Source organism: Neoarius graeffei, chromosome 22, assembly GCF_027579695.1.
Source record: "Neoarius graeffei isolate fNeoGra1 chromosome 22, fNeoGra1.pri, whole genome shotgun sequence".
NCBI classification, from domain to species: Eukaryota; Metazoa; Chordata; class Actinopteri; order Siluriformes; family Ariidae; genus Neoarius; species Neoarius graeffei.
The window spans coordinates 2,378,489-2,405,604 of NC_083590.1; the positions used below are offsets into that span (position 1 = coordinate 2,378,489).

At 41.0% G+C, this 27,116-nt stretch overlaps 1 protein-coding gene across 4 annotated transcripts in view; it reads left to right on the top strand.

Annotated features, from left to right (window-relative positions):
• Window positions 1-26,781, top strand: part of LOC132870524 (GTPase IMAP family member 8-like) — an 87,709-nt gene extending 60,928 nt beyond the window's left edge. For 2 of the 4 annotated variants that reach the window (XM_060904193.1, XM_060904191.1), the window contains 3 exons: window positions 17,418-18,167; window positions 22,474-23,115; window positions 23,414-26,781. In XM_060904193.1, coding sequence (XP_060760176.1) covers window positions 17,418-18,167; window positions 22,474-23,115; window positions 23,414-25,416 — 3,395 coding nt within the window. In that variant the 3' untranslated portion in view covers window positions 25,417-26,781. The remainder of the gene's footprint in view (window positions 1-17,417; window positions 18,168-22,473; window positions 23,116-23,413) is intronic. The other 2 variants (XM_060904192.1, XM_060904194.1) reach the window with 2 other exon arrangements.
• The last annotated feature ends 335 nt before the right edge of the window (window positions 26,782-27,116 follow it).

Below are 27,116 nucleotides of genomic sequence, written 5' to 3' on the forward strand. Positions count from 1 at the left end.
CACCACATCATGCTGCGCCTCCTCGTCATCTTCATCTTCCACCTCCTCATTCTGTCTCTCCTGGGGCTCTACATCTCCTGCCACATACTCCCTCTCAGCACCTGCAGGCTGCTCTGGCTCATCATACTTGTTGAGCGATATCCGTTTGTTTTGATAGCTGTCAGAAATGTCAAGCCAAGGGCTTTTAAACTTCGCGGGGGTCTAATCTATCTGACCAATAACGGTTCAAGTTACATTTGTCTTCATGGGCAGCAACGAAAATGAACGTCAAGAAACGAAACTTCGCACAGCCATGCTGCATGTAGCAGTGTATACTGCATACATAAACAATATGGCGGTGCCTGCGTCTATGCCAACTTGACAAATGTCTCACAAAATCTATTGAAATTATCATAAAAAACGGTAAAATAGACCAAGTTCTGCTTAAAATGGGCGAGAATCATTGATAGAAACCATCAAGGCAGTGAGTAGTTTGATATATATAGCGTGGCGAGCCAGTCGCCCACTCAGTCGAGTACATGTTGTCACTAGTCCCCCATACCCTTTCCAACTCTCATTGGCGAGTGGGCGACCGCCCGTTTCAATCCCTGAGACGTGCGTTCGGGAATTTCTTAAGAAACCCCCCATGCCTTATTGTTGTGCAGTGAACTGTAACAACGGGACCGGTTCAGGAAGAAGTTTTTACCTTTTACCGAGAGAGGAGAAGAGGCAGAGAGAATGGGTTGGCTTTTTCCGAAAGAGGAGAAGGGGCGGAGCTAGTGGGTTGGCTTTTTACAAAAGAGGAGAAGAGGATAAATAGTATAATGCCACGGATGGCAGGCTAATGTGGCCTACCGGCGCACTGTCAAGTAATCATTACCTATATCCACTAGGGAGGGCGGTTTAATTACTCTTCAAAAGGGCTCTTATTTAGTATTATGACGAAAGTAGGAATTTATCATAACTACCAGGATAAATCGTTTGGGCGTGAGTCTTGTTGGGGTCCGGGGTCACCGTGATCAGAGTCGGCCGAGTCGCTGTCCGATTCCGAGGCCACATGGTCAAACCAGTAAGCCACATTCACCGATTGCTTCGCAACGGCCATAGGGTCATACATATATGGTTTCACCTCTCTATATTCAATCTGGAGAGTTCCTACTTCAAAATCGCTATCGCTTTCAGACATTTTACACAACCTCTCACAACCAAAGTCCGTACATGTGTACTCGGTTCACAAGTAAACACAGAGCTACTCCCAGTCTGTTTGGCTTAAATGACGTCATGACGACGGTCCCCTGGCGGTGAAACTGCGCACAAGTGAGATGTAAACAAACCTTCGGAAATTGGCCAAACCAGTATATTTTAACCATTTTATTCAATTTTAGGGTGCAAATTAGACAATGGGAAGATTGAATTCGCTTTCTGGGTCATTCTTCTAGAAAATAAAGTTGATATTCTATGTTCCACCTCCGACCATTGCCTATTACCTTTAAGCTCAAGGCTTTGTGAGAATGTAGGAAAGAACATGTGTATTAGTGTCAGTACAGTGGTGCTTGAAAGTTTGTGAACTCTTTAGAATTTTCTATATTTCTGCATAAATATAGACTGGTACCAAAATCCAGAATTGTGACACCCAAAGGCATTTTTGAGACAAAGTCGGCAAACAGTCTTATTTTGTCAATTTGGGTGTGCCAAATTCAAATCTGCAATATGCCGAGCTCTATTTGACCTCTGTTGACCTCTAGAGGTCATTGAACTTTGGGCCTGTAAACGTCTCAGCTGAACCCAGTTTCTCAGCTTTCTAAGGAATGAAATGTACTAAAATGATTAATGAAGTTAGCAAATGGCCTTGTTTGTTAAATGTTTGGGTGCTGAATTCATTTTTCATTTGTAAAATGACATATGACCTCTGATAACCTCAAGGTCATTAAACTTGGCCTATAGGCCTATGCATTTAACGGCATTTTTAAACTGACTTTACTCCCCCAAAAAGAATATGAACAGACAAAAAACAAATAGAAAGGAACAAATACGACATTAAATGCCAGCCGATGTACGTGACTTACTTTTCACAATGAGAATGCCTAGGCGATCACCTTACATAACATTGCATTACATTTAGCGGTTATTGTTTATACAAAGCTACTGAAAAAAGGACAGATTCAGCAGCATACAAAATGTGGGGGCGTACAGGGTATACAGGTTAATCAGGGTGAGTATATATGAGAGTTTTTTTCTTTGTTGTTTGTTTTTTGTAAAGGCTTTACCCCGTTTAAAACAAAACAAACAACAAAGAAAAAAACTCTCATATATACTAACCCTGATTAACCTGTATACCCTGTATGCCCCCACATTTTGTATGCTGCTGAATCTGTCCTTTTTCAGTAGCTTTGTATAAACAATAACCGCTAAATGTAATTTAATGTTATGTAAGGTGATCGCCTAGTCATTCTCATTGAGAAAAGTAAGTCACATGTACATGGACTGGCATTTAATGTTGTATTTGTTCCTTTCTATTTGTTTTTTGTCTGTTCATATTCTTTTTGGGGGAGTAAAGTCAGTTTAAAAATGCCGTTAAATGCATAGGCCTATAGGCCAAGTTTAATGACCTTGAGGTTATCAGAGGTCATATGTCGTTTTACAAATGAAAAATGAATTCAGCACCCAAACATTTAACAAACAAGGCCATTTGCTAACTTCATTAATCATTTTAGTACATTTCATTCCTTAGAAAGCTGAGAAACTGGGTTCAGCTGAGATGTTTACAGGCCCAAAGTTCAATGACCTCTAGAGGTCAACAGAGGTCAGATAGAGCTCGGCATATTGCAGATTTGAATTCGGCACACCCAAATTGACAAAACAAGACTGTTTGCCGACTTTGTCTCAAAAATGCCTTTAACTCCTTAAATAAGCACTTTTTTAAATTTTGGTACCAGTCTAAATATGACCTAAAACATCATCAGATTTTCACACAAGTCCTAAAAGTAGATAAAGAGAACCCAGTTAAACAAATGAGACAAAAATATTATACTTGGCCATTTATTCATCTCATCTCATTATCTGTAGCCGCTTTATCCTGTTCAACAGGGTCGCAGGCAAGCTGGAGCCTATCCCAGCTGACTACAGGCGAAAGGCGGGGTACACCCTGGACAAGTCGCCAGGTCATCACAGGGCTGACACATAGACACAGACAACCATTCACACTCACATTCACACCTACGGTCAATTTAGAGTCACCAGTTAACCTAACCTGCATGTCTTTGGACTGTGGGGGAAACCGGAGCACCCGGAGGAAACCCACGCGGACACAGGGAGAACATGCAAACTCCGCACAGAAAGGCCCTCGCCGGCCACTGGGCTCGAACCCGGACCTTCTTGCTGTGAGGCGACAGCGCTAACCACTACACCACCGTGCCGCCCTACTTGGCCATTTATTTATTGAGGAAAATGATCCAATATTACATATCTGTGAGTGGCAAAAGTATGTGAACCTCTAGGATTAGCAGTTAATTTGAAGGTGAAATTAGAGTCAGGTGTTTTCAATCAATGGGATGACAATCAGGTGTGAGTGGGCACCCTGTTTTATTTAAAGAACAGGGATCTATCAAAGTCTGATCTTCACAACACATGTTTGTGGAAGTGTATCATGGCATGAACAAAGGAGATTTCTGAGGACCTCAGAAAAAGCATTGTTGATGCTCATCAGGCTGGAAAAGGTTACAAAACCATCTATAAAGAGTTTGGACTCCACCAATCCACAGTCAGACAGATTGTGTACAAATGGAGGAAATTCAAGACCATTGTTACCCTCCCCAGGAGTGGTCCCCCTCCCCAGGAGTGGTCCCCCAACAAAGATCACTCCAAGAGCAAGGCGTGTAATAGTCGGTGAGGTCACAAAGGACCCCAGGGTAACTTCTAAGCAACTGAAGGCCTCTCTCACATTGGCTAATGTTAATGTTCATGAGTCCACCATCAGGAGAACACTGAACAACAATGGTGTGCATGGCAGGGTTGCAAGGAGAAAGCCACTGCTCTCCAAAAAGAACATTGCTGCTCATCTGCAGTTTGCTAAACATCACGTGGACCAGCCAGAAGGCTATTGGAAAAATGTTTTGTGGACAGATGAGACCAAAATAGAACTTTTGGTTTAAATGAGAAGCGTTATGTTTGGAGAAAGGAAAACACTGCATTCAAGCACAAGAACCTTATCCCATCTGTGAAACATGGTGGTGGTAGTATCATGGTTTGGGCCTGTTTTGCTGCATCTGGGCCAGGACGGCTTGCCATCATTGATGGAACAATGATGGCAAGCTGTTCTGTACGGAGGAATGGGCTAAAATTCCTCCAAGCCAGTGTGCAGGACTGATCAACAGTTACTGCAAACATTTAGTTGCAGTTATTGCTGCACAAGGGGGTCACACCAGATACTGAAAGCAGAGGTTCACATACTTTTGCCACTCACATATGTAATATTGGATCATTTTACTCAATAAATAAATGACCAAGTATAATATTTTTGGAATGGCCAAGACCTGAATTATACCAGCAAATTCTAAACGAAAATGTCAGGACATCTGTCCATGAACTGAATCTCAAGAGAAGGTGGGTCATGCAGCAAGACATCGACCCGAAGAACACAAGTCGTTCTACCACAGAATGGTTAAAGAAGAATTAAGTTAATGTTTTGGAATGGCCAAGTCAAAGTCTTGACCTTAATCCAATCGAAATGTTGTGGAAGGACCTGAAGTGAGCAGTTCATGTGAGGAAACCAACCAACATCCCAGAGTTGAAGCTGTTCTGTACAGAGGAATGGGCTAAAATTCCTCCAAGCCAGTGTGCAGGACTGATCAACAGTTACCGCAAACGTTTAGTTGCAGTTATTGCTGCACAAGGGGGTCACACCAGATACTGAAAGCAGCGGTTCACATACTTTTGCCACTCACAGATATGTAATATTGGATCATTTTCCTCAATAAATAAATGACCAAGTATAATATTTTTGTCTCATTTGTTTAACTGAGTTCTCTTTATCTACTTTTAGGACTTGTGTGAAAATCTGATGATGTTTTAGGTCATATTTATGAAGAAATATAGAAAATTCTAAAGGGGTCACAAACTTTCAAGCACCGCTGTAACTGTAAGTCCAAAGGGAACTTTGCAGTCCTGATAGAACACTAACACCATAAAATGCATTTTAATAAAAAAATGATCAGGTTTGCAAAAAGACCTGATGATCCATCACCTGTTTCGGTCTATACGAGAGTAACTCTTGATACTGATACTAATGTCTTGTGTAAAGGAGCCTCAGCCAGTGCCGTATTAAGCCAATGCGGTACCCCTGGGCACTATACCTCAAGTGCCCCCCACCACCACCACCACCCTGCGCGCACGTGTTCAGTAACCTCCTGCACACACTCACAAACCTTGCCCTTTGCTGTCAAAAATAGTAGCATATACATAAACAATAGTACACATAAACAAGGTCATTCTTCCTCATTGAAAATGTATTAAGTACAGTAGGCTACATCAGCCCATCAAATTCACTGAAAACAACCAACAATATGCATGTAGGCATATTGAAATGTCTTATTCAAAAAAGAGCAGCATATATCTGTATGTCTCAAAAAATCTTCAAAGCATCCATACTCTATTCTATCCATATTAAAATGTCTCAATTCAAAATGTGTATCAATTCAAACAGCATCAGCAATTTCAACAGCATCCATCTATATACAATACAGCATATTCAAATGTGTCAATTCAAAATGTGTATCAATTAAAATAGCATCGATCTAGGCAACATATTCAAATGTCTCAATTCGAAATATAAATTCAAATAACATCCAGTACGGCATATTCAGTTGTACAATGTACATATGGGTATCAATTCAAAGAGTATCTGTTCTGTATGAACCTAGACATTCTCCCCATAGCGCAGGATCAGTTGAAATAGAGAAGTGTTCTACTGGCGTCGGCTGTGCTGGGTTGACATCCATAACACCCTCGTCTTCCTTCTCGTCACCATGGTGTGAACTGATCTCTACCCGGCTTAAAGTGGCTTCGCACATATCCTCCTCCCGGCTTCAGCGCTGGTAGTGACAGCAGTTGTCGATGTTTTTATAAAAAAACGATCTAACACTGGAACATTTTTAATTGCAGCTACACGCCTGGAGTCTTTCTCTTTTTTAATTTTCTCTTCACACAACCACTCAATTGATGTCTGTCCATTTTTCATTTCTACTGCGGTTTTTAAAAAACTGATACATTTCACCGTAGGTGGACTGGCTCAACTGACAGGCTGAGGAAAGGGGGGTTAATGGTCACATAGGCCACTCTTGCTCAGAATTATGATTATTGTTGTTGTTCTTATGAAATTAGTGTTCATAATGAATTATATATGACGATTTAACAATGTCAAGTGTATAACCATTTTAAGTGTACAAACATTCACGAAAAATATTTTTAAAGTTTCTGTCATGTGGTGCCCCCCCACTGGCTGTGAGTGGTTAGTGCCCCTGGGCACTGTGCCGCAGGCCCATATAGTTAATCCGGCCTTGGCCTCAGCCACCTTTGTATAAAAAATTTATTCATTTATAATAATAATAATTCAGCTATATTACATGTCGGTGTTTCCAAGGAGAGATGATTTGTGTTAAATAAGTGCACACCTCACAAATCACAGTGGAGTTCGAGTATCTTCTGTTCAGTTCTCTGTACTCTCATACATTATGGTGACACTAAATACTAGGGACGTAAACAAATGCTTTATTTGGAGTGAACAGATAATGCAGCTGAAATGGATATGAATACAGATATGGACATTCAGATGGAGTATATTTTGGGTTAAAAGATGCATCGAGATCCTGCAGGATGAAAAAATATAATTTAAATTAAAACATTTCATTTAAATGTGCAGTTTTAAAGGCCATCTGTCCCTGATGTTCATGGGGAGGTTGCCAGGTTTCAGGAAGAACTCCACCTAAACTCCACCTTAACTTCAAGTCAAAAACCTCACAACAAGATTGAATCTAGTCCAGAATGTTTGGACAGAGGGACAGTAGACATTTATTTTTAATTAAAAAAAACAAACAAACAAGAAACCAACAACAGAAACAAGTTAAAAGTGGAGTGTGTTTGTGATTAGGAGTATACTGTGAGTCTTCAACACACAGAAATTATAGTCAGAATCTGGCAACGCTGTTAACAGAATAAAAAATCTTTAACATTATTCTAACACTCCTGTGGCTCTTGGGAAATGAGGAACACAAGGTGCATTTTATTTAGAGATTTGCTCACACTTTTCTGTGTCTTTATTTTTTTTTTAATTTATGCTCTTGGAGTTCGGTGAGGCCATGGAGAAGGACTATCGGTCAGCCTCGAAGAAATTCTGGCAAACCGTCCGGCGCCTCAGGAGGGGGAAGCAGTACTCTGCCAACACTGTTTACAGTGCGGGTGGGGAGCTGTTGACCTCGACTGGGGACATTGTTGGGCGGTGGAAGGAATACTTCGAGGATCTCCTCAATCCCACTGTCACATCTTCCATTGAGGAAGCGGAGGCTGATGACTCAGAGGTGGACCCATCCATTACCCAAGCTGAAGTCACTGAGGTGGTTTTCAAGCTCCTCGGTGGCAGGGCACTGGGGGTGGATGAGATCCGCCCTGAGTATCTCAAGTCTCTGGATGTTGTGGGACTGTCTTGGCTGACACACCTCTGCAGCACCGCGTGGCGGTCGGGGACAGTGCCTCTGGAGTGGCAGACTGGGGTGGTGGGCCCTCTTTTTAAGAAAGGGGACTGGAGAGTGTGCTCCAATTATAGGGGAATTACACTTCTCAGCCTCCCCGGGAAGGTTTACTCCAGGGTACTGGAGAGGAGAATTTGGCCAATAGTTGAACCTCAGATCCAGGAGGAACAATGCGGTTTTCGTCCTGGAACACTGGACCAGCTCTATACCCTTCATAGGGTGCTCAAGGGTTCATGGGAGTTTGCCCATCCAGTCCACATGTGCTTTGTGGATCTGGAGAAGGCATTCGACCATGTCCCTCATGGTATTCTGTGGGGGGTGCTTCGGGAGTATGGGGTTCGGAGCTCTTTGCTAAGGGCTGTCCGGTCCCTGTACGAACGGAGCAGGAGTCTGGTTCGCATTGCCGGCAGTAAGTCAGACCTGTTCCCAGTGCATGTTGGACTCCAGCAGGGCTGCCCTTTGTCACCGGTTCTGTTCATAATTTTTATGGACAGAATTTCTAGGCGCAGCCAGGGGCCGGAAGGAATCCTGTTTGGGAACCACAGGATTTCATCTCTGCTTTTTGCGGATGATGTTGTCCTGTTGGCTTCTTCAAACCAGGACCTTCAGCATGCACTGGGGCAGTTTGCAGTCGAGTGTGAAGTGGCTGGGATGAGAATCAGCACCTCCAAGTCCGAGGCCATGGTTCTCGACCGGAAAAGGATGGCTTGCCCTCTCCAGGTTGGTGGAAAAGTCCTGCCTCAAGTGGAGGAGTTTAAGTATCTCGGGATCTTGTTCACGAGTGAGGGAAGGATAGAGCGTGAGATCGACAGGCGGATCGGTGCAGCCTCCGCAGTGATGTGGTCACTTTACCGGTCCGTCGTGGTGAAGGAGCTGAGCCAAAAGGCGAAGCTCTCGATTTACTGGTCGATCTACATTCCGACTCTCACCTATGGTCATGAGCTTTGGGTAATGACCGAAAGAATAAGATTGCAGATACAAGCGGCCAAAATGAGTTTCCTTTGCAGGGTGGCTGGGCGCTCCCTTAGAGATAGGGTGAGAAGCACAGTCACTCAAGAGGAGCTCGGAGTAGAGCCACTGCTCCTCCACATCAAGAGGAATCAGCTGAGGTGGCTCGGGCATCTCTTTCAGATGCCTCCTGGACGCCTCCCTGGGGAGGTGTTCCAGGCATGTCCCCCCGGGAGGAGGCCCCAGGGAAGACCCCGGACACGCTGGAGGGACTGTGTCTCTCGGCTGGCCTGGGAACGCCTCAGTGTTCTTCCCGAGGAGCTGGCCGAGGTGTCTGGGGAAAAGGTAGTTTGGGCTTCCATGCTCAGACTGCTGCCTCCGTGGCCCGGCCCCGGATAAAGCGGATGAAGACGAGACGAGATGCTCTTGCTTACACATGCTCATTCTCTCTCTCTCCCCCCACCTCTGGACATCAGCATTGCTCTATTGGACTCTCTGCAAATACTCATTTAATTCATATTAATTTGTCTGCTCATTGCAAATCTTTTTCCTTGTTCTTAAATGATTGTTCTCTGTTATTCTTAAAAAAAATCTTTCTGGAAGCTACAGTCATGATAAAAAAATACTGCCTAAAGGACTCCAGAAACACTCAGAGTTCCTCCAGATTTATAGAAGTGTCTGATAAGAATGTCCATAGAAATTTCTGGTATTTATGGAATCTAACAAACAAACAAAAAACTTATGTAAATCTGATAATATTATGATGTCAAGTCAAGTTTATTTGTATAGCGCTTTTAACAATAAACATTGTCGCAAAGCAGCTTTACAGAATTTGAATGACTTAAAATATGAGCTAATTTTATCCCTAATCTATCCCCAATGAGCAAGCCTGTGGCGACGATGGCAAGGAAAAACTCCCTCAGACGACATGAGGAAGAAACCTTGAGAGGAACCAGACTCAAAAGGGAACCCATCCCCATCCGGGCAACAACAGACAACATGACTATAACATTAACAGTCCTAACATAAAGTCAGCTTCGTTGATGCTATAAACCCCCCACCAACAGAAACCCGAGTTCACGAAAACCGTTCACGACAACCGCAGTCCCAAAGTCAGCAAGTCAACTGCAGTCCTAAAGTCAGCAAGTCAACTGCAGTCCCCAGCCACAAAAACACCACTGCAAGAGTCCAGAGCATCCTCCAGGCGCGACCCCCAACTGTCCACATGGGGCTGCCTTCCACAGGAGCGATGCGATGAGACTCCAACCAGACACAGGGCACCAGGAAGGACCAGGCAGGTCCAAGGAGCAGAAGAGGCCAGCATCTCCATCCCAGGACCGACATGTAACTCAGAGGGACAGATTTGCGGGGGGGGGGGGGGGGAAACACAAGTTGTTAGGTCTGCCCAATGTCACCTGAATAAGTAGGAACAGGATACCTATTGCACTGAGTACAAGCAGGGACTCCGGCAACTAACTATGAGAGCATAACTAAAAGGGGAGATTCAGAAGGTAACACAGGCATGAGGGAGCCCCGGGACATAAAGCAGCAGCCACTACACTGTCAACAAACTCGAGTGAGCAAGCAAGTGGGGACTGACAGCATCCATACATCCCAGTTTACCAAAACACTCTGTCTGAGGACCCTCCAGATCTACACCTTTACCTCATAAACACCATTAACAAAAGGCTTGACTAAACAGATATGTTTTCAGCCGAGACTTAAACACTGAGACTGTGTCTAATTCCCGAACACTATTTGGAAGGCTGTTCCATAACTGTGGGGCTTTGTAAGAAAAGGCTCTTCCCCCTGATGTAGCCTTCACTATACGAGGTACCAGCAGATAGCCTGCACCTTTTGATCTAAGTAGGTGTGGCGGGTCATAGAGGACCAGAAGTTCACTCAGGTACTGTGGTGCGAGACCATTCAGTGCTTTAAAGGTCAATAGTAGTATTTTATAATCAATACAAAATTTGATGGGCGGCACGGTGATGTAGTGCTTAGCGCTGTCGCCTCACAGCAAGAAGGTCTGGGTTCGAGCCCCGTGGCCGGCGAGGGCCTTTCTGTATGGAGTTTGCATGTTTTCCCCGTGTCCGCGTGGGTTTCCTCCGGGTGCTCCGGTTTCCCCCACAGTCCAAAGACATGCAGGTTAGGTTAACTGGTGACTCTAAATTGACCATAGGTGTGAGTGTGAATGGTTGTCTGTGTCTATGTGTCAGCCCTGTGATGACCTGGCGACTTGTCCAGGATGTACCCCGCCTTTCGCCCGTAGTCAGCTGGGATAGGCTCCAGCTTGCCTGCGACCCTGTAGAAGGATAAAGCAGCTAGAGATAATGAGATGAGACAAAATTTGATTGGGAGCCAATGCAGTGTGGACAAGACAGGGGTGATGGGGTCATATTTTCTAGTTCTAGTAAGGACTCTTGCTGCTGCATTTTGAACTAACTGGAGCTTATTTATGCATTTATTGGAACATCCAGACAGTAAGGCATGACAATAATCCAACCTGGAGGTAACGAAAGCATGAACTAGTTTTTCCGTGTCATGTAGTGACATTAAATTTCTTATCTTAGCAGTATTTCTGAGATGAATGAAACTATCCGGGTAATGTTATCAATGTGAGTTTCGAATGAAAGACTGGGGTCAATAATCACTCCGAGGTCTTTTACTGCTGCACGTGAAGAAACAGAAAGGCCATCCAGAGTCACTGTGTAATCAGAAAACGTACTTTTAGCTGCATGTGGTCTGAGTACAAGTACTTCAGTCTTGTCAGAGTTAAGCAGAAGGAAGTTAATAAGCATCCAGTGTCTAATGTCCTTCACACATTCCTCAATTCTATTAAGCTGGTGTCTCTCATCAGGTTTTGCAGAAACATACAACTGTGTGTCATCAGCATAACAGTGGAAACTAATACAATGTTTACAAATAATATCACCCAGAGGTAACATATATAAAGAAAAAAGCAGTGGACCCAAGACAGAACCTTGTGGAACACCAAACTTTACCTCAGTACATCTAGAAATTTCGCCATTTATATCAACATACTGATCATCAGGGGTTAAATTGGGCCGGGGCTCTCTGGGGCTGAGCCCCGGCACATAAGCTCGGAGCGGATGGCATATGATCACGCACACATCAAAAGCAACAAACCCTTTTCACGATTTTCAGTTCTGAATAATTAAATATCGTTTTATTAATCAATAAACCCATGACTTTTCTGAGATAGATCATAGTTTTCCTGATAACAAGACGACCTGTCAAAGCTATTTAGAACAGAACTTGCGATCAGAGATTCTGGTTTCTGGAACACTGCGTGGGTTGCCAAATCCGCTTTTTATAAGCAACTTTGGGGTTTCTTTTTTTGTGAGCTCGCTTTAAAAAAAAATCAGAAGTCGTGGTTTGCGGGTTTTTGGGCTTGTGTTTCAGCGTTGTGACTTGTTTATAATTTTCTCCGTACACCATCTCCCCTTTTACCTGCATACGATCCTAATCCATCAGAGGTGCTTGAACGAACTGTCTGTGCATTTGGTGAGTTCAATTTCCATAGTCCCCAGTTATCGACAGAAATTAGCCAGGGGGAAGGGGGAGATGTCAGTTAAAGTTAGCTACTGAGATTGACCAAAAGTTGAGCCTAACGTTGCCTCAAGTTAGCTACCTTTGGCAAACATAAACAAAACACTCGTCTTGTGCTCTAGCCTTAATTAACTGTCGATACAGTCAATTTCACTTTTATATAAGAAGGTTAATAAATTGTTTTGTTGTCTTGGATTTTTAGAGGTCAGCAGCTAAAGGTTATAAATGAGGAAAGCAAAGAGGAGGAAGCTTACAGATTTCTTCAAAAGGTGGGCAGCATCATATTTTTTATTATTAAAAACAAAATATCAAATAATACTGAAGAGGGGAAAAAATAATACTGATCTAAATATGTTGTGTTTTTATTTTTAGACAGTATGTGTTTAGCAAAACACATACTGTCTAAAAATCAAAACACAACATATTTAGATCAATATTATTTTTTCCCCTCTTCAGTATTATTTGATATTTTGTTTTTAATAATAAAAAATATGATAATGATTATGTTCACTGTATTGTTAATATTATTAGTGTTTTATTTATTGTTAATATTTAATTTAATGTTAATTTATTATTATTTATTGTTAATATAATTAGTGTATTAGTGTAATTATTATTGTTATTATTATGTATTCAATTATTTATTTGGCATGTGGTGCTTTTTGTATTGTCTAGAACATACATAAGATGAGCATATTATAGCAGCAAAATAGAAGCACAATCATTTGAATGCAGCAAAAGTTTTGCTGCATTCAAATGATTGTGCTTCTATTTTGCTGCTATAATATGCTCATCTTATGTATGTTCTAGACAATACAAAAAGCACCACATGCCAAATAAATAATTGAATACATAATAATAACAATAATAATAAATGCTTCCAATGTTATAGTGTTGTTTGTATTTGGTTGCATTCACTGCATGAATATATTTGATTGACAATTTGACTGACAGTGTTTTGGCATATTTAACATTTATCCTCCAAAATAAATCAACTGTTTTGGTTTAAGATTGTGCAAGCCTTCAAATTTTCTCACTGAACATTTCTCCTTCACATTTTTCACCTGTAGGCATGTGACAAGATTTAACATATTGCTCAACCTACCTCTGTAAAGTCAGCTAACAACTTATTAAAATGCACCAGAATTCAGCAAATAACATGTATGATAATAAAAAACTTCTGGAGGAGGACCCCCAGACCCCCCACTAATCATTTCCTTCAAACCAATGTACAACAACCTGTACAATCTGTTACATTGGCCAACCAATCTACATTCAAACTGCCATAATGTGTAGGGGGGCACTACAAGACACACATAGGCCTACAACACACAGATAAGGTGTATATCTCTGTGCAATATGATATGGTTATCAAATTAGAGGGTTATTTTCCAAAAAGTATATTGTAGCAGGGCGGCGGGGGCAGGGGCGGGTACGAGGCAGAGCCCCCCCACATAACCAATCCCAATTTAACCCCTGCTGATCACGATCAGTTAAATAAGAGCTGAGCCAGGAGAGGGACGTTCCCTTAACTCTCACAACATTTTCTAGTCTATCCAGAAGAATGGAATGATCAATGGTATCAAATGCTGCACTAAGGTCAAGCAACACAAGCAGCGAGACACAGCCCTGATCAGATGCCAACAGTAGGTCGTTTACTACTTTTAACCAGAGCTGCCTCTGTGCTATGATGAGGTCTAAATCCTGACTGATACATTTCATGGATGTTATTCCTATGTAAATATAAGCATAACTGCTGTGCCACAGCTTTTTCAAGGATCTTGGAGAGAAAGTGGAGGTTTGATATTGGCCGATTAATTGGACAGCTGACAGGGATCAAGGTCAGGTTTTTTAATCAGGGGTTTGATAACTGCTAGTTTAAAGGATTTGGGTACATAGCCAATCGTAAGAGAAGAATTTATTATTTTTAGAAGCGGTTCAATTACTTCAGGTATTATCTGTTTGAATAGACGTGTAGGTAAGGGATCTAGTACACAAGTTGAGGCTTTTGATGCCGAGATTAATGAAAATAATTCAGTTTCTCTAACGGGAGTAAAACATTCTAATTGATGATCTGATACAGTTATATTGTTAACTACAGGGTCACTTACATTGTCTGACCTTAAATTAGTAGTTTGAATTTTTTTGTCGGATATTCTCAATTTTGCCATTAAAAAAATTAATGAAGTCATTGCTACTACATACTGCAGGTGTGCACGTGTCTATAGTGGACTTATTCCTGGTTAATTTTGCTCCAGTATTAAATAGGAATCTAGGATTATTTTTGTTATCTTCTATTAGGGAGGAGAGATATGTTGATCTCGCAGCACTAAGAGCTTTTCTATACTTCAGGAACTGATCAGGGCTGTGTCTGTGAAGATTCTCAGTCATCCCGGTCATAGTAAACTGTGGGTGGTAGAAGAGAGCAACTGGACTTGTTTGAAGATTCTTGAAAACATTTCACCTCTCATCCGAAAGGCTTCCTCAGTTCTGTCTGACTAATAGGGAGAATCAGGTATTTATCCTCTAGAGAGGATAAATACCTGATAAATACCTGACAGACCTATGCTGCAAGAAATGAGAGCAGCACCTTCCTGAGTGGGATGGATACCGTCCCGCCCTAACAGGCCAGCAGTGCCCTCAAAATTAGCCCAATTATCTATAAAGCCCACACTGTTTTCAGAGCACCACCTGGACAGCCAGCAGTTCAGTGACCATAACCTGCTGTAAGCTACACCGCCACGCCGCATTGGGATGGGGCCAGAGCATACTACATCGCCTTCGCTAATTTAAACACCTCTACAAAGTTACTCTTAGTAACCTCAGACTGACAAAGGCGTATATCATTAGCTCCTGCATGGATAACTATCTTTGAGAACATGTGCTTGCCTAGGAACCTAAGGTTACCTGCTATGTCCGGCGCCCTGGCTCCCGGTATACACCTGACTAAAGCTGCTGGTGCCCCTAAAGGCTAAGCTAATTTCATGTGCCGTATGATAGAGTCCCCTATAACCAGAGCTCTTTCAGGTTTCTCAGTGGGTGTATCACTAAGGAGAGCAAACCTGTTCAACACGTGACGTGGAGAGGAGTGGTGCTCCCGTGGGCGAGCCTCAGCGGTAGCTTTGGCTCTACGCTTATGCTGCCGAGCCGTCACCCATTTGCCCTGCTGTAAGGGCTCTAATGCCGGAGTTGGGGGATAACTAACTCCACCTAGGGCATCCAGACTTTCCCCTACAGAAACTACACTGTTCTCATGCTCACAGACCTTCTCTAAAGCCTGGACACGTGCTTCTAGCACTGTAATCTGCTCCGTCAGAGAGCTAACTAATCTGCACTTATTACAAATAAAGCTATCGCTAGCGACGGAGGAAGAATGACTAAACATCCTGCACTCAGCACACTGAACAGGCTGAAGGTGTGCCATGATGAAAAGATTCACGTACCTTAATCGAAGATCTGTTGATATTAAAGCAGATCCGATGTGGATGGCCTCTGCTTGTGGTCTTTACACAGGAGGAGAAAAAAAGAAAAAGAAAGCTTCCGGTCTCTGCGTTCTTCCGAAAAAAATGGAAAAAGGAAAGCAAAAGTGGAAAGTACAAAAAGGAAAGCGACAGTACAATCAAAACGAAGAGGATACTGGAAAATTATTTGTAGAAAAAAGTTAAAAAAGATTAGTAATTAACGCCAACACTCGCAGGAAAAAAGGACTCATCACAAACAACTCAGGAACCAGGAAGTGCGTAGCACAGAATGCGCATGCGCCATTATTAGATGGCTATTATTGTCAACTGTAAGTTTCTTCATATTATATATATATATATATATATATATACACACATACTAAAGACAAACTTTGTAAATTTGGGTACCCAACCAGTCGTCAGTCACAAGGTGCAGGCTTGTATCGTCACTCGGGTGCGGTGAAGCCTTAAAACAATATGGCTGCTTTGCGGCAAAGCCATGAAAGAAAAGAAGTGCACGCGTGGCTCGTCCTCCTCACTGTGATGGCAATGCTGTGTTAACGATGCTGTGGAGTGGAGATGTCGTCACTGCTGGTTCCTGGTGCTCACAGGGATCTTGGAACTGTGTAGTCTTCTACTTTCGAGCAAAGTCCTCTGAATTCCTCTAGCTTGAAGCTACGTTGAGCTGACTAGCTTGCGGTATCCTCATTGTGAGCTCTGTCCGAGTTCTCAACATTTACACTGTTCTAGCACTGTAATATCACTGTAGAATGTCTCTCAAAAGACTCACTCTCCGTGTGTCTTGGCACATTCACAATAATTTATCTAAACTTGGTATTTTACTCCTCAAACGCAGCAGAGTCCCAGTGCACTTTTCACTCACTTCCTCCTTCTTCTCCACCTCCTCTCATTCTGTTCTCCTCATGCATCCCTTCCCGTTTCCACCTGACCTTTCCCCCTGACTACTAATTGGCTCAGAAAATACACTCAAAGCAAAATCATACATTTCAATTTATTTTACAAATGCAATGAACATCAAACATTCTCACAATATTTCCATCTTCTTCAACTTAGTATTTAAAGAAATAAAATACATTTCATATCATGTACCAGTTAAATATCAGGACACATGACCTTGACCCATGAAATTCAAAACCTATTACATACAGTGCAAGACAAAACTCTGAATATTTTTAACACTTTAAAATCCTATTTATTTGTTTAATGAACTTGCTCTATTGATACTATTTATTAATTCCTATTTATGAATCAATTAACTATATGGCCTATTTTTCAAAGGGCTACAACAATAATAATAATAATAATAATAATAATAATAATAGTTTATTCAGTGACATTTGAAAGAAGATATAAAACTTGCCAGAAAGTTCCATAGGACATCTGGTTCAAAAATTAAACAGTTAAATTATATAATAAATTGAATAAATATCTTTAAAAAGGTATTTGTGACTAAAATGGATTCTTCTTCCAAAAGTCCTGTTTTGTTTTGTTTTTCCCCCCTCACTGATTTTCAGTGTTTCCAGGGCAGAGTAATAGGCTTCTCAGAAAAACCTTCTGGTACAAACCACGCCCACTTTCAGTTTAAATCCAATTATGAATATTTTTAGCACTAAACAGATACAGATAAAGATAATGGTATTGGATTACACCCAGTACATGCACTGTATCTTTGAATGTGTTTTTTCTTTTGCAGTGTCTGATCTGAGAATTATTCTGTTGGGAAAAAGTCTCACCGACACCGGCAGTGTGGGAAACCGCATCCTGGGCACAACTGCGTTTGGGACTGAAGGGTCTCGACATTCAGTATCACTTCAGTGTGAGAGAGTTAGAGGACATGTGAAGGGAAGATCCATCACCATTGTCAATGCACCTCATCTTTTTCAACAAAACCTCTCGAATCATCAGTTCACACAGTGTATTCAAGAGTGTGCGTCTCTGTCGGATCCTGGACCTCATGTAATCATGCTAATTGTACAGCCAGAAGATTTCACTGAAGCAGACAAAAGAAGAGTGGATCGCATTCTTTCAGATCTGTCTGAGGACGCTCATAATTACACCATGGTGCTAACGACAAAGAACATAGAAATCGGCACCAGTGTAGATCAAGATCAGGAAACTGTCCTACAGGAGATCATTGCCGAATGTAATTACAAACATTTAAATTTCAGTGAATGCAGCCAGGATGCTCTTTTGAAGAAGATGGAAGAGATGGTCAAGGTGAATAAAGGAAACCTTATCTGTGAGATATATGAAGAAGCTGACTCTGCAGTCAGCCAAAAACCATCTGAGCAATTCAGAGGCCAACTGGAACATCAAGAAACCGTAACACTGGGAGAGCATACTAAACCGAAAAAGCGAAGAAAGTCTGGTCATGCACGCATAAAACCCAAATTTGATAAAATTCAACAAGTTGGATTAAAGTTGATAAAGAAGGAACGCCGTAGTAAGTACCCACCACACAATTACAAATTATCCTTTTTTCAGTATTCCAGTATTTTCCAGTAAATTCATAAAAGGTAACATGGTAACAGGAAACTTTTAGCTTATGATCCAGTCAAAAAAATAAAGCGGCTTGAGATAATGAGATGAGATGAGACATTGTGCACCCGAGCCACAGGTGGCGCTACACGCCCCATTGTGTCGGTACACTTCCGGTTGTCGTCATGAAGAAGAGCTATTCAAGAGCAGTGTTGCCAGATACTGCTGACGTTTTCCAGCCCAAAATATGTTCAACACCCGCAAAAATGCACTTAAAACTGCCCAATCTGGCACCACTGTTCAAGAGTATAAACAAAGTTATCAGTTCCGTGTTCACAAGAAGAGTGTTTGTAGTTTGTATGTACGAACAGAAGTGTTCCTAATAAAATGGCCACTAAGTTGAAGTTGATCTGTAATGGTGAACATATTAACTGTTAGCCTGCTAACATGCTAATAACTTACCAACTAATTGGAAATGGGTGCGTACAGTGCCGTATTAAGCCAATGCGGTGCCCCTGGGCACTATACCTCAAGTGCCCCCCCACCACCACCCTGCATGCACGTGTTCAGTAACCTCCTGCACACACTCACAAACCTTGCCCTTTGCTGTCAAAAATAGTAGCATATACATAAACAATAGTACACATAAACAAGGTCATTCTTCCTCATTGAAAATGTATTAAGTACAGTAGGCTACATCAGCCCATCAAATTCACTGAAAACAACCAACGCTATGCATGTAGGCATATTGAAATGTCTTATTCAAAAAAGAGCAGCATATATCTGTATGTCTCAAAAAAATCTTCAAAGCATCCATACTCTATTCTATCCATATTAAAATGTCTCAATTCAAAATGTGTATCAATTCAAACAGCATCAGCAATTTAAACAGCATCCATCTATTTACAATACAGCATATTCAAATGTGTCAATTCAAAATGTGTATCAATTCAAACAGCATCAGCAATTTCAACAGCATCCATCTATATACAATACAGCCTATTCAAATGTCTCAATTCAAAATGTGTATCAATTCAAACAGCATCAGCAATTTCAACAGCATCCATCTATATACAATACAGCCTATTCAAATGTGTCAATTCAAAATGTGTATCAATTAAAATAGCATCGATCTAGGCAACATATTCAAATGTCTCAATTCGAAATATAAATTCAAATAACATCCAGTACGGCATATTCAGATGTACAATGTACACATGTGTATCAATTCAAAGAGTATCTGTTCTGTATGAACCTAGACATATTCTCCCCATAGCGCAGGATCAGTTGAAATAGAGAAGTGTTCTACTGGCGTCGGCTGCGCTGGGTTGACATCCATAACACCCTCGTCTTCCTTCTCGTCACCATGGTGTGAACTGATCTCTACCTGGCTTAAAGTGGCTTCACACATATCCTCCTCCCGGCTTCAGCGCTGGTAGTGACAGCAGTTGTCGATGTTTTTATAAAAAAACGATCCAACACTGGAACATTTTTAATTGCAGCTACACGCCTGGAGTCTTTCTCTTTTTTAATTTTCTCTTCGCACAACCACTCAATTGATGTCTGTCCATTTTTCATTTCTACCGCGGTTTTAAAAAACTGATACATTTCACTGTAGGTGGACTGGCTCAACTGACAGGTTGAGGAAAGGGGGGTTAATGGTCACATTGGCCACTCTTGCTCAGAATTATGATTATTGTTGTTGTTCTTATGAAATTAGTGTTCATAATGAATTATATATGACCATTTAACAATGTCAAGTGTATAACCATTTTAAGTGTACAAACATTCACGAAAAATATTTTTAAAGTTTCTGTCATGTGGTGCCCCCCCACTGGCTGTGAGTGGTTAGTGCCCCTGGGCACTGTGCTGCAGGCCCATATAGTTAATCCAGCCTTGGGTGCGTACATGCCCAGACACAAGTGTTCCTAATAAAGTGGCAGCTAAGGTGAAGTGTCATGCCGACCGAGGCTGTTGTGTTTCCCGCTTGTGGTCTCGTCACTCGTCACTTCCGGAATGGGCAGTGCTGAAGTAAGTAGCTCGACTACGTAGCTCGATAGGATATACATGCACTAAGTAGCTCGGCAAAAATCACATAATCTAGGTCGTGTAGCTCGATTGCGAGGAATCAAGTTCGGTTCAATTTCAGCCGAGCTAAGGTGTTTCCATGCCATTTAGAACTTCGATTTCAGTCAAGCAACGGCAGAAATTCACTTTTCTCTATGTGCATGTAAACGCACTGACTGTTTGCATTGATCAATTACTGATCAACAGTACACTCATTGGTCAATCACTGATCAACACATTTCCCATTGACCAATCACTGATCAAAGGCTCTTTTTAAAACTCTTATTTTTCTTTTTACCTGTGTTTTTAAAAACAGATCTTTCAAACTCAGGAAATGAGTAATGAAATTATAAGCTCATGATAAATTAAAGCACATTCTGCACTCAGGTTAAGACTGTAGAATTCTGCTTGCTCTCTTTCTAGCATTCAAGTCAAGTGAAGTTTATTTGTGTAGCACTTTTAAAGCGAGACGGCCTTTCAATTTCATAAAATCGGTGAAATTTAGTTCCCTCTGAAATGTAGTGATTGTGATATCTGTTTATTTCTGTAATATCTCACAAAATATCAGGCCGTTCTGTGGCTGGGAAGTTATTTAATTTGAGGGGATTAAAGGTCTGATGACACGAACATGACTCTATGCAATTTCTTAAATAAACTATACAACATGGCAAACATGTTAGATTTCTGTTATAATTACGTGAAAAGAAGCTGTTGTTATGCAAATATCCAACTTTTAATTGCACAGCGCAAGAAAACTGGGTCCGTGGCTCGCGGCCATGTTGTGACATCAGCGGGAGAACATGCTGCGGTTCACTGGCTGTTCTACTCATAGACATCCTATGGTTCTACTCTGGTTCTACTCAACGGAAATGGCGCATGAAAACGCCGGTGAACTCTCTAGTGCTAGTGCTTCCTCTTCTGGGAGTCTAGAATTGTGTTGATCTCTTCCGAATAGAATCTATGATAGCCTACCCTCTTTACCCTTTGCCTCTCGTTGCTAGGCGGCAGTTACATGAAAGCCGCAAGCTTTCACAAGCAAATACATGACTGATATCACGCCGACTTTATGATTACATTTATGATTATCATGTAGAATCTACAGCTCTACGTACCTTTATCTTATGTCGTTTCACAACACATGTTCTGACAGGAGGACTGTCTTTGGATCCGGCGTAGCTACTAGTAGACCCCCTCCGGAATACTGGCAGTGTTGCCAGATTGGGATTTTTACCGCCCAGTTGAGCGGTTTCAAGTGCATTTTGGTGGGTTTTGAACATATTTTGGGATGGAAAACTTCAGCAGTATCTGGCAACATTGTGTAGGCACTGCTGATGGTAGTAACACACGTTTGTGCTGAACTGAACACCCAAGAGATTCTTTTAAGCTGGGAAGGGTGTCAAAACAATCCAAATCGAAGTGTTCAGAGCACAGGACGGATGTTGGTGAGAGCTCCCACTTGTCACGAGTGCGCCTGGCTTGCTTCACCCACTTCGCATGCAGCTCGGGATCTCTGGAAAACTTGAATAAACTTACCCCATCCTTGTAGGTTTTGGAGCAAAAGCCAGCAACACAACGCAAAGGCAGAATAACTAATTATATATATATATATATATATATATATATATATATATATATATATATATATAAAAATAATGTATAATAATAATAATAATAATAATAATAATAATGACAAACTGAACACCTGTCGCATCAACAATAAACTGGTAAGTTAGGAGGAAGGTTCTTTCGCTGACGTCATATAGCTCCTCCTCCGTCTCCTGGGTGCTGCAGCCCTGTCAAATTTGCCCAAATAGCCGCGTTTTTTTATCATAAATTGTAATATAGGCGCCTTCGTGAATTAATATATGGATCATCGGGAATTACTTTTTATGTTATAAAACATCGCCAAAGATGTCAAAAACGTGTCATCAGCACTTTAAAGCAAATAATGTGCATGAAATCGCTCGCTTGGCGCAGTCAAGCAGACAGAGGAAGTCCATGTGCGCATGTGCAGGTTTACCTTCTTCTTCTGGGTTTTACGGCAGCTGGCATCCACAGTGTTGCATTACTGCCATCTACAGGTTTCCCTTTGAGCGTGCACTGACAGTTCCATCATTCTGTAGCTAAACGAACAGCTCCTGATGCTATTGTAATATTGTAATTGTCAACACAATTAATTTGTTTGTTTGTCTGTTTAATTGTAGAATTAAAAGAGACTCCACATTTGAACCTAGTGCTGCTGGGAATGGAAGAATTAACGGCCTCCGTGTCTGAAATATTATTGGGTAAAAAGTCCTCACTGGTCCAGTCAGAGTCCAGCTCCGAGTGTGTGGTAAGGAAGGGAGAAGTGTGTGGACACCTGATAACGCTGGTGGAGATGCCCACTCTCTACAACACTCGGCTCTCAGAACAGGAAGTGATGCGTCAGACTCGACACTGTGTCTCTGTCTGTGATCCTGGAGTCCACGCTTTCTTCATCATGGTTCCTGAAGGTCTCACTGATGAAGATAAAGCAGAAATAAAGATGATTCAGAGGGTCTTCGGCTCCAGAATTAATGACCATGTCATATTCCTCATCAACCAGCAGTCGCAGAAGGAACAGATAGATCAGACTCTTCAGTCTGTGATAAAGACATATGGAGGACGATCTAGATTCTACAGCAGCAAAACAAAAGCAGATGATCTGTTTTTCTGTGTTAAAGATCTTCTTAAAAACAACAACAATCGTCCGTACACGATGGCCATGTACGCTGATGCCCAGGTTGAAACACAGCTGCAGTACAAAAGAGAAAATGAAAATCTGCAACAACAAGTGACTGAATTCAAGACGAGGACTCAAACAGAAGGTAAAGTGATTATCAATTTAAAATAACCTGAGTATTTATCAGTCTGTTTGCTTTTCTCAGAAGGAAAAGGACAGCTGTTACTTGCATTTATCAGAAACTGTTTATAAATAAACATTTTGTTGGACAGCATCATCATTAGCATGTCAAAAGGAATTAAATTTGCAGATGTAATTTTACTTTTTGACAGTTCAGATGAGATAAAATAAGGACAAAACCCATTACATTATTTTATAATAACTTGAGCAGCTTTATTCATGTTTGTCTCTTTTAAAGATTGTTTTGGGTTTTTTTTGTACAGATTTATCAAAAAGCCCTGACGCTCTCAGAATTGTGCTGTTGGGGAAGACAGGAGTTGGGAAGAGCGCATCAGGAAACACCATTCTGGGGAAAAACGCATTTAAAAAAATGATGTCACTTCAGTCAATTACCACTGCATGTCAGAAAGAGACAGTAGAGCTCGGTGGGAGACGGATTACTGTGATCGACACTCCAGGACTGTTTGACACAAATATCAATAATGAAGAAACCAAGAAAGAGATTGTTAAATGCATATCGATGGCAGCACCTGGTCCTCACGTGTTCCTGCTGGTGCTGAGAATCGGACAACGCTTCACCCAGGAGGAGATAGAGGCAGTGAACATCATTGAAAAGACTTTTGGTAGAAAAGCGAACACATACACCATCGTACTCTTCACCTGCGGTGATCTACTTAATGAACAGCCATTTGAACAGTTTATTCAAACTGCTGGGCCAGAATTAAACAAACTTCTGTGGGCCTGTGGTAAACGATATCAGGTGTTCAACAACAGTGATAACTGCAGCAACACTCAGGTGTCAGAGCTCCTGGATAAAATCGACTCAATGGTGAAGGTAAACGGCGGAGGCTGCTACACTAATCAGATGTTCCAGGAGGCCGAGGAAACTCTAGAAAAAGAAAAGGAGAGAATACTGAAAGAGAGAGAGGAGCAGATAGAGAGAGAGAAAGAAGAACTGAAGACCAAACATGAAGCTGAAATGGAGGACATGAGGAGAGAGATACAGGAACAAAAAGAAAGACAAGAAGCAGAGGAGAGAAGAAAAGAGGAAGAATTTAAACAGAGAGAAGAGCAAATAAAAAGAGATATGGAAAAAAGGGAACAACAGGCAAGAGAGGACTTTCAGAAGAGAAGAGAAGAAGATGACACAAAGATGAAGGAATGGATGCAACAAATAAACACAGAGAGAGAGGAGAACAGGAAACAGTGGGAGAGACAAAGATGGGAAGATCAGAAACAGAGAGATCAGGAGGAGGAGGAAAGGAGGAGGAGAGAACAAGAGTGGAAGGAGAAACAGAGAGCAGAGAATGAGAGGTTTCAAAAAGAAAAAGAAGAGATGAAAATTCATAAAGAAGAAGAATTAAAGAAACTACAACAGGAGTATGAACAGAAGGCAGCAGAAGAAGAGAGGAGAAGAAGGGATTTAGAAGAAAAGATAAAGGATGCAGAGGAAAGTAAAAAGAAGGAACTACGGGATCTTCAGTCATCTCAGCAACGAGAGTGGGAGCAGAGGATGAAGGAGGAGGAGGAGAAGAGAAACAAACAGCAGGAGGTCTGGGAGGAAAGAATTGCTGCTATGGAGGATGAATGGCATTCAGATCAGATTAGGAAGGAGAGTCAGTATGAGCAGGAAAGACAGAAAGAACAGGAGGATAGAGATTTAAGAGAGAAGGAAAGAAAAGAGAAAGAAGAACAAGAAAAGAAAAGAATAGAAAATGAATTGAATGAAAAGATCAGAATTATGGAAGAACAGCTAAAGGCACAAAGAGAAAAAGATGAGAGAGAAAGAAAGGAAAAGGAGGAAGAACACAAAAAGGAAATGGAGGAAAAACTACAGAAACAACAGGAAGATTTCAGAAAGGAGAAAGAAGAAGAAGAAAGAAAACGCAAGGAAGAGGAGGAGAGAAATCTTGCCTTCATTACAGAGCAACACAAGAAAGAACTGGAGACCCAGAAAGCACAGACAGAAGCAGCAGCCAGGAAACAGGCAGAGGAAGAATTTAAAACTCAATTTGATGAAAAAGTTAAACAGGCAGAGGAAGAATTTAAAACTCAATTTGATGAAAAAGTTAAACAGGCAGAGGAAGAATTTGAAGCTCAACTTGATGAAAAAGTTAAACAGGCAGAGGAAGAATTTAAAGCTCAACTTGATGCAGAAGTTAAAGAAGCGAAGCATGAAGGGTTTGAAGAGGGCTGTGCACACGTCGAGTCAGAAAGAACAACACCAGGCAGAGTTGTAGATCAAATTGTTAAAGCTTGGTACTAAAATGAAGAAGAAAAGAAAACTGAATGAAAGCTTGTTTGAAATTCATTCAGACTTGATGTTTTTTAATCCACATTTTTTAGTTAATATCAGTTTATCAGTAGATTAACATGTGATTTATATCAACAGCATTATGCTTTGTTTCAGGTCGGTTTGCCTCTATTTTAATTACATTGTGGGTTTTTTTTGTCACATAAAATTAGATTCTGTATTTTTTAATATAAATATCTTATTTCTGTTTCTGCGGTTACTGATCTACTGGGGTTTAAATCTGAAGCACAACGACACAGTTACACTCCATATTCCTTTATTTTACCTCCAAATGGACCATTAATCAATCAGAGATGCACGACATGGACAAAAGTCCTTGAATATAATATATTTGTGTTTGTTGTGTGCATTAATATGGAGTTCACGCACTCTTCACTGCTGTAACAGACAAATTCACAGATACCAACATCACTAACAAGAAATTCACAGCACAGAGAGAAACACAGATTGTTACCACTGATCGTGTATAGCAGTGGAGAAAACGGATATTTAACTGCAATTTGCAGAAATGTTTGTATTTAAAAGCAATCAGCTGAATGCATAAAGAAATATTATTTGGTTATTATACAACATTTACAGAAGTGTAGTTGCTCTGCAGTGTGCTCCATGTCCATAGAACAACAAACTGCCTTTAAATGCAGTGGAAGAGTTTTATTACCTCGCCGGGGCGGAGTCCACCAGGGGGCGAGGCATTGTTTTCAGTGGGGTTTGTTTGTTTGTATGCATGTTTCTTTGTTTTTGTTTATTGTTAATGATACTACAGGAAAACAGCTGGATCAATCTTCATGAAACTTTCAGGATAGATGGACATTGGTCTCAAATAGAACCTCCAACATTTTGAGGGTCATCCGGGCAAGATCACCAAAAAAAGTCAAACTTGTTTTTTCACGATATCTTCCTTCAAAGAGAGGATGTATGGCATATTCTGATTGGCTGAGAGCAGTATGGTGTATTCTGATTGGCTGAGAGCAGTATGGCGTGCGAATGAGAATCAGAATCATGTTTATTGGCCAAGTATGTTCACACACAAGGTCAAAATCAAGGTCACCAAACAGGTCAAACTTGTTTTTTCGTGATATCTTCCTTCATATTCATCATAAGCACTCCCAGGCGAGGTTTCTTTTGCCTGGCAACACTAGTTGTTGATTGTTTTTGTATATTTGAGCGTCAGTATAAAGTCTTGGGTTAAAAAAAAAAAAAAAAAAAAAAAGGTCTTTACGGAAATGACAGATAAACATTGAACTTAACATGTCTGGTTAAATAGGAATATAAATGTCTTAATAGTTTTTGTAAACTAAATCTAAAGATGATAAAGTATAATGTATCTTATATACTCAAATATCTTAAATGGTAACTTGCTCAATAATTTCAGCTCAGTTGTTCTTGTTTGTCACATAAAATAATTGCAAATTATGTATGTAAAGAAACTGCTGTAATCTTTGAAATAAACATTTTTCATTGCTATGCTTACTATTATAAATATTAATTTTATACATTTTAAAATTATTCAAATTAAAATCTCCAAATTTGATAATGTCATCACATTTAAAATGTTATGAATGATTTAGTCACAAAAACAAAGCAATATGTGAAGCAGAGGCACGGCCACTTGGAACATTGCTAGTGATTCAGCCATTCCAAGTTGTAAAAGG